The sequence below is a fragment of the Anguilla anguilla genome, chromosome 6, assembly GCF_013347855.1.
Source record: "Anguilla anguilla isolate fAngAng1 chromosome 6, fAngAng1.pri, whole genome shotgun sequence".
NCBI classification, from domain to species: Eukaryota; Metazoa; Chordata; class Actinopteri; order Anguilliformes; family Anguillidae; genus Anguilla; species Anguilla anguilla.
The window spans coordinates 1,908,428-1,927,624 of record NC_049206.1 but is presented as its reverse complement, the minus strand read 5'-3'; the positions used below and the strand labels follow the sequence as shown (position 1 = coordinate 1,927,624).

At 46.2% G+C, this 19,197-nt stretch overlaps 2 protein-coding genes and 2 long non-coding RNA genes across 4 annotated transcripts; 2 read left to right on the top strand and 2 right to left on the bottom strand.

Moving 5' to 3' along the window:
- Nucleotides 1–5,730: 5,730 nt before the first annotated feature.
- On the top strand, nucleotides 5,731–13,522 carry LOC118228900 (CTD small phosphatase-like protein 3). Its single transcript, XM_035420471.1, has 11 exons — nucleotides 5,731–6,040; nucleotides 7,193–7,322; nucleotides 7,637–7,783; nucleotides 9,207–9,315; nucleotides 9,605–9,716; nucleotides 10,361–10,447; nucleotides 10,713–10,775; nucleotides 10,989–11,068; nucleotides 11,581–11,707; nucleotides 12,162–12,257; nucleotides 13,010–13,522. Exons 1-11 carry the CDS (start codon nucleotides 5,927–5,929, stop codon nucleotides 13,073–13,075), a joined length of 1,131 nt encoding a protein of 376 aa, XP_035276362.1. The 5' UTR covers nucleotides 5,731–5,926; the 3' UTR covers nucleotides 13,076–13,522.
- Nucleotides 6,625–13,015, bottom strand: LOC118228968. The gene is made up of 2 exons (XR_004765585.1): nucleotides 12,818–13,015; nucleotides 6,625–9,752 (listed from the first exon to the last, which is right to left on the bottom strand). It is a non-coding gene; the product is annotated as an uncharacterized LOC118228968 (long non-coding RNA).
- A 470-nt stretch (nucleotides 13,523–13,992) lies between the features above and the next one.
- On the top strand, nucleotides 13,993–18,305 carry ndufs7 (NADH:ubiquinone oxidoreductase core subunit S7). Its single transcript, XM_035420518.1, has 8 exons — nucleotides 13,993–14,111; nucleotides 14,437–14,473; nucleotides 14,944–15,012; nucleotides 15,123–15,240; nucleotides 15,691–15,870; nucleotides 16,628–16,674; nucleotides 17,121–17,209; nucleotides 18,039–18,305. The coding sequence occupies exons 1-8, from the start codon at nucleotides 14,096–14,098 to the stop codon at nucleotides 18,134–18,136; spliced, it is 654 nt and encodes a 217-aa protein (XP_035276409.1). The 5' UTR covers nucleotides 13,993–14,095; the 3' UTR covers nucleotides 18,137–18,305.
- Nucleotides 17,713–18,067, bottom strand: LOC118228965. Its single transcript, XR_004765582.1, has 3 exons — nucleotides 18,011–18,067; nucleotides 17,827–17,964; nucleotides 17,713–17,781 (listed from the first exon to the last, which is right to left on the bottom strand). It is a non-coding gene; the product is annotated as an uncharacterized LOC118228965 (long non-coding RNA).
- Nucleotides 18,306–19,197: the final 892 nt, after the last annotated feature.

Here is a 19,197-nt window from a genome sequence, read left to right as displayed (position 1 = left end):
TACAGTAAACTACAGTACAGTACAGTAAAGTACAGTAAACTTCAGTACAGTAAAGTACAGTAAACTACAGTACAGTACAGTAAAGTACAGTAAACTTCAGTACAGTACAGTAAAGTACAGTAAACTTCAGTACAGTAAAGTACAGTAAACTACAGTACAGTACAGTAAAGTGTTCTGCTCTGAACACAGGCCTTGCGTAGCCCAAACCCTCTCCTGTGACCTTGTGACCTTCAGATTCAGCTGTTTGTGAAACTGAGCTTTTCCCCCACCTCCACTGGACTCCCACAGGATCGGCCTTACTCCTCTCAGCTGTTGGGATTGACCTTTGACCTCAGAGTGAACTCAGATCTCCGATTTCCCATCTCGCTCTCCTCACTGGCCTTTTCCCCAAAAACAGCGGAGCACCCCAAACCCTGAGAAGTAGGGATGTCGTACTCCCGTCCTGAGAGGCAGCAGACCCCACTTTTCTGTGCGCTCTTGATTCTTCGATTGGCTCGCAAACCTGGCTGTTTCTGAGGCTTTCATTGGCTGCTGAGAGAAGGGAATGGAAGTACACCGGGCAGGTGTTGCGACCTTGTGAAACGGCAGTTTGAGATCGCTGCTTCTCACCGCCGCTGCCTGACTGGAAAGGTTCCTGGGAGGCCCCAGCACAGACCGTAAAGCCTCACGACGCCCCCTGGTGGCTGTTCTGTGGTCTGTCTAGCGCTGTGGGGACTGGAGGGGGAGGAGCCACAGACTATGTCTCATGGAGAGAGCGTACATGCGCGTGTGTGTGCGTACATGCGCGTGTGTGTGCGTACATGCGCGTGTACACGCATACGTGCCTTTTGTTTGTACGAGTGGTGTGCCTTTTTTGAACTGAGTACTGAAAGTTTCTTGCTCATTTTGGGGGTCCTGTGGGGCTGCTCGCTGGTCCTGGGAAAGCGATCGAGCCTTTCACGCAGTCGTGTCCACTTCAGTGCAGGGTCGCCAAGGCGACACTCTGACTCGGAACGTCCGCGTGCCAGCTGCGGTGTCGTCCCGGGACGTCCTGGTGTTCCACTGACGTCGCTAACGGGTTTCTGGAAAGGTGTCGCACCCTGTGGCCTCAGCCAATGGCTGTGCTGCTGCTGTCCTGCCAACGTCGCAATTGGGGGATTCGGGGGTTCACCCCCTCCCCCGCTCTCTCCACAGGAGTACTATGCCTACAGACCGCCGCGCTTTTACTGCGAGATTCCGTCCGTATACCTCAGAGCAGTGATTTAAGGTCTACTCTAAATGTATTCCTGCATGTTCAGCAGGAAGTATCTGCCAATCGCCATCAGAGTTGTTTCACTGGTTGTTAAAAACACTCCCTGATTGGGGCAGCTTGGGGTTTCCATGGATATGGTTGCCATGACATTATCGCTTGCTCGTCTCTCGTGCAGGCATAACCACCTGCTTTTCTTATTGGGGCATGACTGTAATTAACTATGCAAATCCATCCAGTTGCTCACATTATAGTTTTATTATTTTTAAATGGACATAATATTCAAAATGGTGGCTGAGGATCAGAAAGCCAAACTGGAGGTTTGAGTTTGAGTATGCATGTATATTTTATTGTCTTTTTTTTTTTTTTTTTTTTTTTTTACAAGCCAAAGATGCAAGGCTTATTTAGTTGGGTTTTTTCATATCTGGTGTTTGTTAGTGTATTACTTTCAGCTTGTCGTGTGTGTCAAAATAAGACACTTTCTGAACGTTTTTTTTTTTTTTTTTTGGTTTACCATTGCTTCTGCTGTGGTTAAGGCGGAGGTGCAGATATTTTTGTTGTCTAACAACAAGGCTTTTGATTTATCAGGGATGTGAAATTTCAGTAAATTCGGGCAAGTGGGTAAGGATTTAATTTTCCCACAGCAGTCACTGGGGATAAAGAATGACTTCTGGGTTTATTTATTGCTGTGGGGTTTTCTGCTGCCTTTTTCCCACTTCAGTGGACAATGAGGTGCATGTGGATTTTACTTCGGTCAGTAACTTCCTCTGCATCAAGCGCAACACTGCTGACAACCACCAGGGGATGGGGACATCTTATCGCGATTACCTGGAAGGAGCCACTTCCGGACCCAAGTGCCTCAGAGCGTGGGTGCGAAACAGGCAGGCACACTTCCAGTTTGGGCCGTTCTGGTTCGGAAGCATGTTCTCGCGGGACATGTCCCGTTAGTCTGCTGTATTGGAACGCAAGGTCAGCTCCTTTCCTCCGATGATGTATTGCACTGGAGGAATTGTGTGAATCCCCAGGAGGGGGTTGTGGTGGCGTGTGAAAGGGTATTTATTATTAACCTCTGGTCGCTCTTCTCAAATGCATTTATGAATTCTGATGAATTCGGACTAGGTTTTTAGTGGGGAAAGGGTGTGGCCTAATCCCATTCCTCAGGTTCTCAGTCCAGCACAGTGGATTGTTAGCGCACTCAGGGACGGTTGCATGACTTGGAAGATTTTGCAGCACCGTATATACCTCACAGAGAACGCCTTATTTCCGGCAGACTTTGCTTCTGAAGCAAGACTTTTTTCCTACCTCACTAAATGTACAGTGTGACCTTTGCGGTGGTGAAAGCTTTGCAAGAACCTGATTTATTTCACTTATGGACTACAGTTCACAAGCGAGCTCAGATTGGGGTTTTTGGTGGGTGTAATCTTGGGTGTCAGTGCTCCAGGACATGCTGGTGCGTAACATGCGTTTTGATTGTGCTGACTGACTGCTTTCAGCGTTTGGTGGCAGGCAGAGGTGGACTCGTCATGTGGAAACCGCTTTCCTGTGCCTGTTCCTTCAGTTATTTTATCATCTCTGACTTGCACCTCCTGTAAGTCAGGTGAAGCTGGGGAAGAAAAGTTGATTGCTGCATTTAAACTTGACAGTTTTTTTCATGTTTTGGGCTGGTGGTGGGAATGGGGACAGTCGTCTTTATTATTATTATTTTTATTATTATTTAATTTTTTTAAACTTGCTGTTCGATGCCCTTGGTTGACAAAGCGTGCAGACAGCTGACAATCAGATACCGATGAAGCCAAACACACTGGGATGATTATCTGGAATGGGGGAGTGGGCGGGACTTTGCAGGGAGGGGTGGGGCACGGCCTGGCTAGGCGGAGTTACAATCATTTTTCAGGGCAAGGATCTGGGCCTGAGAACGTTTGTGGTTTATGCTGGAGACCGCTCCGATGGGAACCTTCATCTTGGATCCAGTCTCCAGTCAAAACCTTCTGCAGAACTTTCTCAGAGACTGACCTTGGACGTTGTGTTCACGTGGTGTATTTGAAACTTGCTGTATATAACATGGTCTCCAGAGGATCAGCCGCTGCTGTGACAGCAGGAATCTAGCCATTGGGTGGGAGAAGAGATGTAAAGGTGTCTCCTTTCTGTTTTATCATTTTTATTATATTTTTAACGGAACATCCCCCTCCCACCCACACAAAAATGAAAAGGTTTCCTGCAAACGCGTGGGCACCAGTACGCAGCAGTGTACACGTGTTCATTTTAATCGCCACCGCTGTGTGTGATTCATTCAGGGGTGCCCACTGCAGGGCTTTCACATGAAGGCCGAAATCCTCGGGGACTAGGTGTGTTGTGACTTGCTCAGATGTTCAGTATCTCCTGTGAAGACGCACAAAAGGAAATGCGTTACCTCTCGTCTTCACACAGTGGCCTTCGTCACCCGTGTAATAAGAGGCCTTAAGTCGTATGCGCACAGTGTGTGTTGAAATGCGTGCCGCTGCGCCGGGGAGGTTTGAGGTATGGAGGCTTTTCTCAGCGGCTGCTGCTTGAACTGCAGACGCCAGGCTTTCTGTGCTGTGCTCTGGCACAGGGTCCGACTGTCCCGGGTTCGAGACCCACGCTTCTGTGAAGGAGAAACACTTTCTTTAGACGAGGTTAGACTTCCGTGTCCCAGCATGCTGTGTGTGTATGTCTGTCTCCCTTGTGGAGTTTAATATTGTGCTTTTTAAACAAAAATGTATTCCCTTTATCTGTAACACTCTGTCTTCACACAGAAAATTATTTAAGTGACCTTTTTTAAATCAGTGCAAAACTGTAAATAGGAGGAGCTGGTTTAATGTCTTGGCTCTTCTTTATGTGCACATTTTTATGTGAAACCGATTCAGCACACCGGTGAGGCTTTCGTGATTGACTTCTCAGGAAATGCACTTCTACCTCCAATTTTACTGTGTCACTCAACATAAAGTGCAGGCTACTGTTTGTCTGTCCTGGTGGGGGAGCGGTCAGTTTGTGTGTTAAGGAGGGTTTTGTTGAGTGTAGCACTTCATTTTTACAGTTTTGGTGAAAGAGCAAAGCGCCACCTGCAGTACACCCAAAACAAACCTTTGAACAGAAGTTTATTTTGCTTGCACTTTGTTCTGTGTTGGTGTGATAATTTGAAAGGTTCCCATGGTAACAGTGTCATGTGACCTAACAGGAGGCTGCTTGCAGAGAACACTGGCTGGCCTGTATTGCATGACTGGATGCTAGGTTTGTGCCAGACATTGACACCACAGGACCACACATTCTGTGCATTTGATAAAAGAATGCATGATAATTATAATGATAATTGCACCTCTCTCCAGTATTGCAGTGGTCAGAGCGGTCCGGCCAGCAAGGCACAGCATAAAACACCTACTTAAAACCATCTTATTCCTCCAATAGAGAAGGAAATTGGGAAAATTGCTACAACCACAAAAAAAAAAAAAAAAAAAAAAAAAAAATACGGAGAATGTGATTGATTTGAAAGGGAAGGATATCGTGTCTCTTTATCGTCAAAGTACCAGAACGACGCAGTTAAAATTGATCTCCTTTAAAAAAAAAAAAACCGTTATGGTTCCCTTAGACCCACATGATGTTAGTCAGATGTTTGACTTGATACACAGGAAGGCTTTTCCCCCAAAAATCACAGAAATGACTGATGACAAATCTCCTCATTTTTGGTAATGTGAGTTAATCTTGTTTTGGGTTTTTGTCCTGCCACGTACATACATGGCTCTTGGGTTACTTAAAAAAATTAAGTAAATATTAAGGCATTATTGGTTTGTAATTAATAAAACATTTTGAAATTTTACAGTTGGAATGTTTTTCTACGTACTTCATTCAGCCCAGGGGTATTAAAAACAGACATGGAGTGTTTCGACTTATTAATGGTCTCTTAGTATTTATTATAAGTAAAAAAAAAAAAAGCATAGTTCTGGGTTTTTTTTTTTTTTTTGGTCTGTGCTTGTTGCTTACACACAACAATGGCTCCAATTGGGTAATAATGAGATTCGTTGTTTCTTCTTACAGAAATAGTGGGGCGCTTGTAACTTACGTTTAATTATATCTGATGCCCCGTCAAAGATAAGCACATTTAGTGCTGGCTTTACCGTGCTTACAACGTTAGGATAGGAATTGCCCTCCCAAATCGTAATAACCGAATTTAGATTTACAGGTGGTCATTTTGGAAGAATATGTTAGCCGAATTACAGCGGTAGAATTAGACAATCTCACGAAGACATTTTTTCAGTAATGCAGTACATTTGATTTAGACGGTGGGACATTGCCTATGTAGATATCCCACTTAAATACACAAGCTAGGTAGGCTGCTAGTTAGGCTACCAAACGAATATTACATATTTTTAATAATTCTCTTGTCTGTATTTTGCCTCGTAACTATTTTGCCACAACTTTGTTTTGTGCAGGCGCTTACACATGACGTTAACAACGTCACTTCCAAGCGACGCCCAACCAGCAACAAGGCCGTAGTCCTAGCGGCAGATTTAAATTATTAAACCAAAATATCCATTACAACGAACAGGTTGCGCAAGCGGTGGTCAACGAGATTAAACATCGACGTTTTATAGCTTGTTCTGCTACCACTCACGTTTTGGTATCTAAACCATTTTAGTCATCGTGATATAGTTGTATAGTTAAGGTTTGCTTGCTTAAAGTAAAATGATACTTCGATCTAGAAGAACACCCGCTCGTCCATCGAAGGAGGCCGTCGTTACCCCCACTTCCACTCGGCGCAGCCTTCGTCCTCGCTCGGCAATACGAACAAGAGCAGCGGTAAGGACTTGGTTGCATGGATTGGACTAGGTTTGACTCTGAGCTAACATTCACTAGAACAGTTATGTGAAAAATACACATCATGGGGGACGTTAACATTTATTAACTTGTTATGACTGTTTGGTTTTAAACTAAAGAGAAGGCTGGCTCGCGCAAAACAATGCTAACATGCTATTGCTAGCATAAAACCTAGAGATTAAACCGGAAACAACGTATAACGTAAATAGCAACAATAGTTTTAAAAAAAATCTGTAAACTAGCAATATTTATAACTAAGCTTAGCGTTATGAATGCTGTTGCTAAGCAATAGCCAGCGTCAGCAATACCTAACCATGTTACTAACTAATCAGACGTAGCCAACGCTGGCCAATCAGTGTTTTTAATCGCTAACGTTGGTTAACATTAAACCGTGTTTCTTGGTTTGAGTCTGTGGTAGCTAATTGGCTATTTAGTCAGCAATGCTACATGTCCTACATGTCGATTGTGATGACTCTGTTTGCAAGGGTTTTGCTTGAGTTTTATGTGTAATCTTCAGTAAATGTTTGTATTAGCAGGTGACCTTCTCCCGAAGCTACCAAGCTAGCTAGGAAGTCCCGTCTTTATTTCTGATATTCAACTCGTACTTCCATTACATTACATTTATTTGGCAGACGCTTTTATCCAAACTGACGTACAAAAAGTGCATTTCATGGTCATAGACAACTGCTAAACACAGGTTCAGTAAGGTACAATACTTATTTTGTACAGCTATTTCTAGCCAAGAACACGGTTTAGCTCACACACAGTGAACACTTCCGCTTCCTTTCTGTTTGTGATGGTCCCGCCCCTGGTTCAACTTGATTGGTTGGTAGAATTCAGTGACGTGAACGAGCTGTGTGAGTTTAAATTTTCTCCAACTTTCAAAACGGATCAGATGTGGAAAATCCAGGTCCAGGAAGTAGAAACCCCCCAGTATTTTGTTCCAACCACCAGGATTTGCTAATTGGCACAAGGCCTCAGCCAGGAGCCAGACGAAATCCATGGCAGGACTTTCACCACTGGACTTTCAAGCTCTGATGCAGATGCTGCTCCAGGTGCCAGTTTGTGTCTGGGTTGTGTTTGTTTTAGCTGGAAAGATGGCTGACTTGCGTATGTATCCTTGTGGCCACGCAGAGCCGAGAAGAGGCGGTCATCGAGTGCGAACTGCAGTTCTCTGATGAGGAAAGCATCCCCACTGTTGCCAAGCGTCCCAAAATCCCGGCTCGAGCTCGAAGGAGGGCGGCCGCAGCGCAGGACAGCGAAGGTATACGGGCTCGGCCAGTGGAGCTGAACACTGCCGGGTGAACTGTGCATTTCACCAGAGGGTGACTGGGTCGAATCCTGAGGAGAACCTACCTACTGTTGAGAGTTGCTGTGCATTTTGGACTGCATTTTACACACACACCTCAAGAGCTCTTTTGACTCTTACCAGGTTCTCTTCATTGTAAATAAGATTCTGATTTTAATTGACCTGCCTGGTAAAATAAAGGGTAAATAAAATACATGCATACATTATGGCTAGGTGTGGACAGGCCTTCTGCGAGGGCCTGACGGTGCCTCTGGTCTTCTCCCTCTTAGATGTGGACTTTAAGACCCCCGTCCGCGGGCGGCAGCTGCGGGTGCATTTTCAGGAGGACAGCCTGTCCCCTAACCCTTCGACCCCTAACCCCGCCGTGCGGAACATCTACTCGCCCATCGTTCGATTCCTGACGCCAGTTAAGAACGGTGAGTGCGCCCGAAGGCCTCGCTCGTGCACGGGCTCGGCGGCGGGTCTTGCACGCACCGCCGTCGCCCTTCACGCGCACGCTCGCGTTTCCGCCTTTCGCTGCCAGTGTTCTCCTTTGCGTGCTACGAGCGGGTGCAGATCCCCAGTCTCAGGCCCCGTCCACACGTACACGGATTTTTCTGAAAACATAGTTTTTTCCCTCCGTTTTGGCCTCCCGTCCACACGAAAACTGCGTTTTTAGCTCACTAAACAAAGCTTTTTGAAAACGCCCTCCAAGGTGGAGATTTTTCAAAACTCCGGTTTCTCTGACTTCGTGTGGACAAGAAAAACGGATCTTTATGAAAACGCTGACGTCGTGACATCAACTCGCGCATCTGTTACCATGGCAATTGATGTATTGCGCATGCGGCAATCGTTTTAGCGTTCTCCTGTGGACGGAGATATTTTTTAAAACGCCGGTCGTGTGGATAGGGTTTTTTTTTTGTTTAATGGAGGGGGAAAAAACTACGTTTTCAGAAAAATCCGTATACGTGTGGACAGGGCCTGAGTCTGCAGAATGTGTGTCTCACACGGTGTTACTTCTTGCCAGTGTCCTGCCAAGCCCTTATATCTCAAATCCCTTTCATCTTCCCATTTACCAACACAACATTATGGAAGAATCACATGTTAATTTGTTAAGCTATGGGACACTTAAATTATAAAGATGGGTGAGAGCTTTCACTGTGTGTGATACTGAAATGGCCCCAGACTGAGGGCTTTCACTGTGTGTGATACTGAAATGGCCCCAGGCTGAGAGCTTTCACTGTGTGTGATACTGAAATGGCCCCAGACTGAGGGCTTTCACTGTGTGTGATACTGAAATGGCCCCAGACTGAGGGCTTTCACTGTGTGTGATACTGAAATGGCCCCAGACTGAGGGCTTTCACTGTGTGTGATACTGAAATGGCCCCAGGCTGAGAGCTTTCACTGTGTGTGATACTGAAATGGCCCCAGGCTGAGAGCTTTCACTGTGTGTGATACTGAAATGGCCCCAGACTGAGGGCTTTCACTGTGTGTGATACTGAAATGGCCCCAGGCTGAGAGCTTTCACTGTGTGTGATACTGAAATGGCCCCAGGCTGAGAGCTTTCATCATGTGTGATACTGAAATGGCCCCAGACTGAGGGCTTTCACCATGTATAATACTACAGGTATAATACAAGTGTGTGTGTGGAGCGCAGGTGTGCTGACAGGTGTGTGTGTGTGTGTGGGTCGCAGGTGTGCTGACAGGTGTGTGTCTGTGGGCTGCAGGTGTACAGTCTCCTGTCCCTGAGCTGATGAGTCCGGAGCGGTGTGTGTGTGTGTGTGTCTGTGGGTCTCCGGTGTTCTGACGTGTGTGTGTGGGTCGCCGGTGTTCTGACGTGTGTGTGTGTGTGGGCTGCAGGTGTACAGTCTCCCGCCTGTGGGCTGATGAGTCCGGAGCAGTGTGTGTTCGGCTTCGACGCCCTCAGCCCTCTGTCAGACGACGAAACCAACGACGAGGTGTTCAACCCGTGAGTCCCCTGCTGCTCGCCGAAACGTCTGCTCTTCCCCCGGGAGAGCAGACACAAATAAACCCCACTTCCTGGACTGCCAAAAAGTTTTGATCATATGACTCATGTGGAAACCCTCTGTTGCATTGTAAGACACTCTGAAAAAAGTGTTATGAGTGTAAAAAAATCCATAAATACAAATTCCCCTCAGAATTAGGAATGTTGCTTGATGCTGTTGTGCGCAGGTGTCGTTTCCATGGAGATGCCTGGCGGCCAGGTACTCTGAAGGTGCTCTTCTGTCGCCCCGCAGGTACGCCTTCATCAAGAACATTCCGTCACACTCCCAGCAGTCCCGGCCCTGCGTGAGGGACATTCCGATTAAGACCCGGAGCGTCCCGGAGGCCACGCTGGTCTTGGACCTGGTGAGTGTCCCGTTCTCCCTCTGCTGTGACCCTGCGCTGGAGGAAAGGTGTTTTCAGAAAAGACGCTCCTGTGGTGAATCCCGTGTGGCTCAGCTCGTCAAACCCTGAGCCTGGAGCTGACGATCAGGGCCCTGTTTCATGAAGCGGGATTACGGGGTTTAGCTGGATAACTGCGCTGAGTAAAACCCGGAACCCTCCAAAATTTGGAACATGGACTGAAGTAAACAAAAAAAAAAAAAAATCTGTTTCCTGAACAACCTCCCAGATTGATCTGCTTAACCGAGTCCTTGCTTGTTATGGAACCACTCTTAATTTAACTGAGTGGTGTCCTCCTCGCTCTGTGTCATTCTAAGGATATTAATCATTCTGGTCCCCCTGCTGTTGATCTGAACTACACTTTAGCTTCCATTAGGTTCTGGGTCTGCATTATCCTCATACTCCCAATTTGCCCACTTGGTTAAAACGTCAGTCTTTTCTGTCTGCCTGGATTTGATTGTGGATTCCAATATTTCCCTCCCCCAAATTAAAAAAGTATTTGGATCGTTTTTCAGATTGTACTCCTCCCTTGTGTAATGTCCATTTTGCCCATGCAGATTTGTGGGTAATGTAGTTTCTTTTTTCCCCCCTGTGTGTTTGTACTGCAGGATGAGACCCTGGTGTTCAGCACGCTCAGTCACCTCGATAACGCAGAGTACACTTTCCACACTTCCTTTCAGAATCACAAGTACAAAGTAAGTGAAGCGAGACATTCCACTCCTCCCATCTCCTGCATCCAGCACAGCAGTGTATCTAGAGCCTGCGTGGATCTATCTGACCGGTGATGTCACGATGTCAGGCTCTGTCCTCAAGCTGTCTGTAAAAACTGATGCACTACTTCCACTGGGTGTCAGTATTGTCACTTTCATGGAGCATGTGTCTATTAACCCTTTGAAGAGTTGGTTCTTTGGAATGCTTTTTTTCCTGCCTGATTTCACTCACACACGGTTCCTCTCACAGGTGTACGTCATCCTAAGACCCCACGTCCAGAAGTTTCTGCAGAAAATGTCAAAGATATTTGAGGTAAGCCCTGCATGTGCTGTGTGCACGTTCTTCCTGTGATCCATCTAGGACAATTCCCCCCATACCCCACACCCCACAGCCCACCCTCATGACTTGCCGTTAATCATCTTTGTCTTTTAAAATTAAAACATTTTTTTTTTTTTTACAGATTTCCATCTTTCTACAAGAGCCATGTTTTCATTGTGGCTCAACTGTGTGTGTTTTCTTTAACAGATGTTTGTCTACACGTCAGCGAAAAGACAGTATGCGGAAAAGATTCTGGATGTCCTGGACCCACAGAAAAAGCTATTCCGGTAAGACGGTCTCAGTATCCGCTTCGATTAAAAACACCAGCGATGGAGACTAGCTCCAAGACTGAGACCATCTCAGTCCAGGAAAACTGCCCTGGCTGGTCTGAACGAGAGCTATTTAACCCTTGACGCCAGTAAAGTCTCTGTAGATTACTGGCTATTCTAAAAGAAGTATCCATTTTACAATTTTCAGAAGAGAAATGGTCTTTCACAGGACTGCTTGTTTTTGGTAGTAATTTTTTTTTTTTTTGTGAATCGAATGGAATCCACAGGAGGTTGTCCAGTGGTCATTTTCACCAGCATCTAAAGATTTTAAATGCGTATTTGACCTTTGACCCAGGTCAGGTCTAAATGTTGTTAAAACGCAGTAGACCAGATTCAGAAACGCAGCAGAAAAAGAGCAGAGTGAAAGTTTGCATCGAGAGCAGGGCGCGGCCTTGCCCCGGCCCGTCTGTGCTCGGGCTCAAAGGTGTGCTCACCTGTGGAGCTCCAACGCCCTTCCTTTCCCTCCGCAGACACCGCCTGTACCAGGACGACTGTTTCTGCGTCCTGGGCCACTACGTTAAGGACCTGGGCCTGCTGCAGAGGGACCTGGCCAAAACCGTGGTGCTGGACGACGCCCCCCACGCCTTCCCTTATCACGTGAGTCCAGGGGAAATGGTGATTGCGTGCTGGGAGGCAGGTAAAGGTGTAAAAGGTGCAGGGAGGCAGGTAAAGGTGTAAAAGGTGCAGGGAGGCAGGTAAAGGTGTAGACGTGTGCAGGGAGGCAGGTAAAGGTGTAAAAGGTGCTGGGAGGCAGGTAAAGGTGTAAAAGGTGCTGGGAGGCAGGTAAAGGTGTAAAAGGTGCAGGGAGGCAGGTAAAGGTGTAAAAGGTGCTGGGAGGCAGGTAAAGGTGTAAAAGGTGCAGGGAGGCAGGTAAAGGTGTAAAAGGTGCTGGGAGGCAGGTAAAGGTGTAAAAGGTGCTGGGAGGCAGATAAAGGTGTAGACGTGTGCTGGGAGGCAGGTAAAGGTGTAGACGTGTGCTGGGAGGCAGGTAAAGGTGTAAAAGGTGCTGGGAGGCAGGTAAAGGTGTAATGGGTGCTGGTTTCTGTTTCAGGTGATGAACACGATCCCCATTCCCAGCTGGGTGGGCGATAAGAGTGACAGGGAGCTGCTGAAGCTCATTCCGTACCTGGAGAAGCTGTCTGAAGCGGTGAGCTGGCCGTCCGACGCACGCGCGCCAAAAACTGCCAGACTGGAACATTCTGGAAGTCCGTGTCTGCCACACCTTTAGGACACGCCCTCATTTCAGAGCTCCCTGACTCTTATACGTACATCATAAATCTTATGGATATTGAATACACAGAAGGGTTTCCCCTGCAGTTTAGGCAGGATAGCCCAATGCACCTAAACACTCCTGTAATTATTCAGATAGGCTGTTCTTAACAGGAATAATACACCATGTGCATGCTTTCACTGATTAAAAATAAAAAAAATTATTTGTGCAAATAAAATCAATGAAAATTTTGTTTAAAATACTTATGGCAAGTTCGTTTTCACCCAATAATTGTATTGGGCTAGATTATTACCAAAATACACACTGTGCAGCTAAAAAATGTATTCAAAAAAGTATTTTATATGGTCAAATCTTATTGTTTGACAGATATGTAACTCCCAAGTTCAAATAATAACGTGACTGATTTCTACAATGGTGATTAGGAATTATAAAGTGAGAAAGAAGGGATAAGTAAAATATAATTTCTGTGTGCTTACCAGCACAAACGCCTCTGGTCCCGTTAACTGTCAGGCAATGTCAAATCTAGGTCGCGTTGAAACGCTCCGTGTAACCTGCTAATGTGCGACCTTGGTGGCACCAAAATAGCCCCGGACCCCGGCAATGTTCCACCGAGACCGACCGATGTTCATTGTGAGGGAAAGGCGTTTAACCATCTCGTGTCTCTTCAGGAGGATTTCCGGCAGGTGCTGAAGAGAAGGACAGATCATTTGCACCGGCTGCTCTCTGAAGACTGAGGTGTGGAGGCGCGGCCTCTGCCAGCGATACGCTCCGGCTCGAGACGCCGTGAGAGGCTCCCTGTAACAATCCGATGTGGAATGGCGACACCTGCTGCTCGCAGGAGAAAGTGCAGCCCTTGTGCGCTATATTTCAGAACGGATTTCACACCAGTTGAACCAGTTGAAAGCCCTTGAGCTTGAATTTTTGTTGTTGTTTTTTAAGAAAAGACTTGATTTAAAAAATGTGCGAAAAGTTCCAAAACGCCTGTTTTCTGTAAGCAGGGAATTGGAGCAAACTACAGCAGGAAATCAATAGCTCAAGTCGTGCCCTGCTGGACAATGTTGGAAGCTTTCGTCCCGTTTTTCATTGTTTTCCCTAATTTATTAATTTGATATTTTTCTTGATCTATGTGTATTTGTGTGATTGCTGCCGGTTTTAACGCTAAAATAAACCCGTATGACATACGTTTTTGTAATGAAGCATTTTTGTCTTTTATTGGAGGAGAAAAGTGAATGAAAAACTTTCCCAAGCCAGTTTGTATTATTTGAGTGCGTAGTGCATGTGGAACCATTGGCACCATTAAATGTTATTTAACCAAATGTGAAAGCTTTGGATTGTAAAATAATAGTTTGCATATCATTAAATTCATTGTGTACGACCTATTTTAAAGCAGTCATTTTGTAGCACTCGGGTTATGTTTGGATCTGACTGATTACTGTTAACTAGAATTGTACGTGTCATTGCATAAATATCTAAACGTCTGTCTTAAATAGCGCATTTCAGAATCCTTGAGTTGTCTCCGAACTCACCGCTAAACCTGGTCGGGGATATTTAAACTCCCGTGTTCACGATTAACCTGCGTTTAGTTGTACCAAAACCCGCAGTTGAGCTACCGACGTGTTTAGTTCAGGTGCGTGTAAAGCTGAGTTATGTGGTCTAAACTGATCCTGGATCAGCTCTCAGGCTAGTCTCGAATAACCCGGAAGAACAAAGGTGAATTCCGAGCGCCTGTCGGAAGTTTTTAAGTATTTTTCAAGATGGCGGCGGTGGTCGGTACGTAATGTTCACTGAAATGTTGTTTTATAATCGTTTTAAATTGCCGGTGTTTAAACTAGTCAGGCTATAAGTAAATTGAGTAAAAACATAAAGCCGTGTTTTTGGGGTTAACTTACGAACATTAAGCTTATTATTCATAATTGTCTAGGGCTTGGATCGACGCTGATGACCTTGTGTATTGCGTTGCTAGCGCCCAGTGTGAGACTGGACGCTTGCCCGCTAGCTTTTTGTTGGTTAGTTGGCAGTCTTGGGGAAATAACGTTTTGCTATGAAATTCAACGGTTTAGCATATATTTTCCTTGTTTTTGTTTATTTCATACAGCTCCTCGCCTAATCCGTTTAGGGTCGTTTTCTTTGAGGTGAGTTAACGTTATGAAATGTTTACGCTCCTTATAAAACGCCTCGTCTGCACACGACGCAGCATCATTCCGTTAGTAAATCGTTTTATTGTAGACTGAAGGGGCTGAGTCACTACAGCCCGGGCTGTATGTGTGTTATGCTTCTGAAACAGTGAGCTACTTTTTACAGTATCTAAATTGGAACTGTGCCACAATGCTTTAATTGGAGAATAGTCTGGCACGTCGTACAGTTAGTGACTTGCTGAGATATTTGATGAGGGGAAACAAGGCTTACTTAAAATTCAATGTTGCCCCCGACGTAATACCGTTGCACAATCGTTCCAATGTTTATAATGCATTATGTGCGAACCAGCTGTTTTCCCACTAAAGAGTCATCTAATATGTAAATCTTCTATTTTAATATATTGTTGAGAGCTTCACTTAAAAGATGAAACAATTTATTGACTTTTTCCTTGCTTCTTTCCGCGCAGACCTACGTCTGCCTACTGCTTGCAGACGCAGGGTCTTCATCAGAGCGCAACAAATGCGAATTCCAGCAGGTGAGGACTGTCCTGTTAACTTGCGTGTCTGATTAGACCGGACCGCTCCGTAACGCTGTGTCTCTATGGGCGCGTGCCTGAGATAGTAACTCTGTTTCCTGCCGCTTTAGTGTGGTTCCGCTTCGGGAGAAGAGCACCGCTGTTGCTGCCAAGGCTTCCGCCGTGCCGAGCAATAAAGGGGAATATGTGATCACCAAACTGGACGACCTGGTCAACTGGGCCCGCCGGGTAAGACCTTAGCACCAGCAGCGCAGAATACCACCAGGGCAATTCAGCCATGCGGAAAAATATATCTCACCGGCTGTCAGGCGGTTATATCAGCATTTCCCCTATTTCCTGTTTTCGAAGGAAATGTCTTTGTGACAGCGTCTCTGTAAAAGAGATGCTTAAAAACAGTAGCATGAACATGGAACCAGTAGCATGTTTATCAGAAACTCCTCCAGTTTCTGTTTGCCTCTTAACGGTGTTTGTTCATGTTCCTATATCTGTGGTTTTTTGTGTGATTGCGTGTGTGTGCATGTGTGTGTATTTGTGTGTGCGTGCGTGCGTGTGTATTTGCGCGTGCATGTATTTGTGCATGCGTGTGTGTATGTATGTGTGTGTGTTTGTGCATGCGTGTGTGTGTTTGTGCATGCGTGTGTGTGTGTTTGTTCATGCGTGTGTGTGTTTAACCCGCAGAGCTCTCTGTGGCCCATGACGTTCGGCCTGGCGTGCTGCGCGGTGGAGATGATGCACATGGCGGCTCCGCGCTACGACATGGACCGCTTCGGCGTGGTGTTCCGCGCCAGCCCCCGCCAGGCGGACGTCATGATCGTCGCCGGGACCCTCACCAACAAGATGGCCCCCGCCCTCCGAAAGGTAGCGTCTCCCTGTCCCAGCGTTCCTCTGCTCCTCAGCCGAGGGCTTTACCCCCCCCTCCTCCACGGAATGTAATTTGAATGTCGCCCAGAAAGCAGTCGTCGATGCTGCTTTCCGTTCCCACTGGAGAAATGTGGTAGTCGAGGCGCCTCGAGAACACCGGGAGAGGCGTTTTCGATGCGGTATTTTAAAAGCCGTCGCAACGTGTTCACACAGACATAGGTGCGGTATCGAGGCCGTCTCAAAAACTCCTTTTTCCTTCTGTGTGAAAGGGGTGTATGAGGAACAGACTGGTATCGTGATGGATGCAGATTAGCTGTGCTACCTGGCCGCTTTCACAGCGACCTGCTTATTCCTTTCTTTCATTCTGTGTTCAGCTGTGTGACCTGCTCTTTGTGTTCAGCTGTGTGACCTGCTCTTTGTGTTCAGGTGTGTGACCTGGTCTTTGTGTTCAGGTGTGTGACCTGCTCTTTGTGTTCAGAATGTGTGACCTGCTCTTTGTGTTCAGGTGTGTGACCTGCTCTTTGTGTTCAGGTGTGTGACCTGGTCTTTGTGTTCAGGTGTGTGACCTGGTCTTTGTGTTCAGGTGTGTGACCTGGTCTTTGTGTTCAGGTGTGTGACCTGGTCTTTGTGTTCAGGTGTATGACCTGGTCTTTGTGTTCAGGTGTGTGACCTGCTCTTGGTGTTCCGGTGTGTGACCTGCTCTTGGTGTTCCGGTGTATGACCTGCTTTTTCCGTTCTTCTTCTTTGTTTCTAGGTGTATGACCAGATGCCAGAGCCCAGATACGTCATTTCAATGGGGAGGTATGTCTCAGGCTTTCATTCTTTTCAAAATGGCTTTTTAATATAAATAATCCAATTTTTGTTATAATTATGATCTGGCGGATCAAAACAAAGTTTTTACTGAGTAACGTTTTGATCCGTGTGGGTCTTTTCAGATCGGTCTTGTCACTATTTTGTTTCATAAATCCTTTTATTTCCACGATTATTTCTGCAGTTAATTTCCTTTCCATTTTGAATTGATCTGATTAGAAACTGGCTTTGCTGGTTTACTGGAGTGGCTCTCTGCCCCTGTTCCTGGAGATCTGCCGTCCTGTAGGTGTTCATTTCAACCCTAATTTGGCGCTCCTGATTGCACTAATTGGCAGTTCAGATCTCCAGGTACAGGGCTGAGAACGCACTGGTTTACTGCGTGTGTGACTGTTGCCTGTTCGCCCCCTGGTGGTCGTATGATGTACTGCTTCCCTCAGCTGCGCTAACGGAGGGGGATATTACCACTACTCTTATTCTGTGGTGCGAGGCTGTGACCGCATCGTTCCGGTGGACATATACGTTCCAGGTAACACCGCGCTCATTCTCTGCTCATCATTAGTATCGCTAATTAAACAAACAAACAAAAGGCCAGCTTTCATTTCCGCCTGCCTGGTTAAATATGCACGTCTATGGTTCTGACGCTAGGTGTCGGTTCTGTAATGGACACTCACAGCAAGTTTGTTTCTGATTGGGAGTCCACGAAACGGCTGCGCTGCCGATTGGCTGAAATGCAAAACACTATGTTTACATTCTGCCTGTAGGTAGCAGTGTGAGTAATCTCTTGAGCCCAGGATATAGAAGGTTAATTATCAGATGGTTAAAATAGCCATACATTTTATAGCATTTTGTTTAATTACATTTTTTGTTTATGATGTAACTGTTAAAAAATATATATTATTCTGATTGCACGTTAATAATGGTGAAAATTTACCCCACACGTTATTTTTTGCCATGGAATATTTGCTGAGGCAGTTCATGTGAAGTACTTTGTCAGAACATCAGTGTTCTCTCTGACATGAGCTGGTGTGGTTTGGCTCTCCGTGACCTTTGACCCCTCACTGTGAGCCAATGTGCTTTAGCTCTGCTCTGACCTCTGACCTTTGACCCCTCACTGTGAGCTGGTGTGGTTTGGCTCTCCGTGACCTTTGACCCCTCACTGTGAGCCAATGTGGTTTGGCTCTGTTGTGACCTTTGACCCCTCACTGTGAGCTGATGTGATTTGGCTCTGCTGTGACCTCTGACCCCTGGCTGTGAGATGGTATGTGTTGGCTCTGCTGTGACCTCTGCCCCCTGGCTGTGAGATGGTATGTGTTGGCTCTGCTGTGACCTCTGCCCCCTGGCTGTGGCTCCTGCAGGCTGCCCGCCCACAGCAGAGGCCCTGCTGTACGGCACCCTGCAGCTGCAGAAGAAGATCAAGCGGGAGAAGAGGATGAAGATCTGGTACCGCAAGTGAGAGGGAGCGCCGGCGTCCGGCCGTCTGTCTGTCCGTTTGTCCTTTATTTATGGCTGGCTGTTGTCCTCAGAGAGGAATGGTTGGCAGTTTTTTTAGGAGCTGCCCTGCATTGGAATTTTCTTTTTCTCCTCTTCTCTGTGAGTAACAATAAAGTGTGCATAACCTCTGACTTTTGGTGCCTGTGTCTGTGTTTCTGTAGAGTAAGCACTGCATGAGCAGTTCTCCAGTCACACTCCGAGCACTGTGCTGCGTTCCTAAATAAGAGGTCTGTCATTTACAGAAGTCCTGCAGACCCTTCGGTCTGCATGGCTCACACATTCTGAACCTATTCTAAACCACAGCTCTCTCCATCATCTTGCTAACAGAGGATATTTATCACATATTGTTTTTTTCCCTCCAAAGCTGAATTTTGACCTCACGCGGTGAACCGTGTTTAAGAAGTGGCTGCACGTATTGGAAAGAGTAAATCTTTTTTTTTTAGGAATTTTTTTTTTGGACTTGCTCTTTTAAAGACACAAAGTACAAGAGGCGTTCTCCCTCTGTCCAGCGCAGCAGCAAACGTTTCAGTCACACGCTGTAGATGAGTTGACCAGAGGATGATGGGTTCCCCCCTTGAGCCTGGTTCCTTTCCAGTTTTCTGCCACGGGGAGTTCTCCTTGCTGCTGTTGCTTCAGGTTTGCTCCTGAGGGAGTTTACGCCTGGGTCTGTACTCTGGTTGCTACTGTGGCATACTGTAGCACCGAAGTGTATTGTGACAATTGTTTTGTGAAATTTGCTATAGAAATACATTTTGATTGATATATGATTGAGCTGTTCTAAAGCCCAGCTCTCTCCATTAGCTTGATAAGTGATGATGCTATGATACTACAACGAGTAATTTATTGTGGATTCAAACTCTGGATTTGTGTTTCAATAATGTTTGTAGGAGAGGGTGTATGCTTGAGATTAGCTGGGGAATGAGATTCCATTTGGATTAACACACATGAGAGAGAACTGACAGAACCTGAAGAACAGGGCTGGTGGAAAACTGCTGGCAGATCAGCCAATCAAACCTCAGTGTT

Coding starts and splice junctions, on each gene's coding strand:
- LOC118228900 (XM_035420471.1), top strand. CDS start 5,927: ATGATACTTCGATCTAGAAGAACACCCGCTCGTCCATCGAAGGAGGCC. Junction 11,708..12,161: donor CCCACGCCTTCCCTTATCAC/GTGAGTCCAGGG, acceptor TTTCTGTTTCAG/GTGATGAACACGATCCCCAT. Junction 12,258..13,009: donor TGGAGAAGCTGTCTGAAGCG/GTGAGCTGGCCG, acceptor GTGTCTCTTCAG/GAGGATTTCCGGCAGGTGCT.
- ndufs7 (XM_035420518.1), top strand. Junction 15,013..15,122: donor ACAAATGCGAATTCCAGCAG/GTGAGGACTGTC, acceptor CTGCCGCTTTAG/TGTGGTTCCGCTTCGGGAGA. Junction 15,871..16,627: donor TGGCCCCCGCCCTCCGAAAG/GTAGCGTCTCCC, acceptor CTTTGTTTCTAG/GTGTATGACCAGATGCCAGA.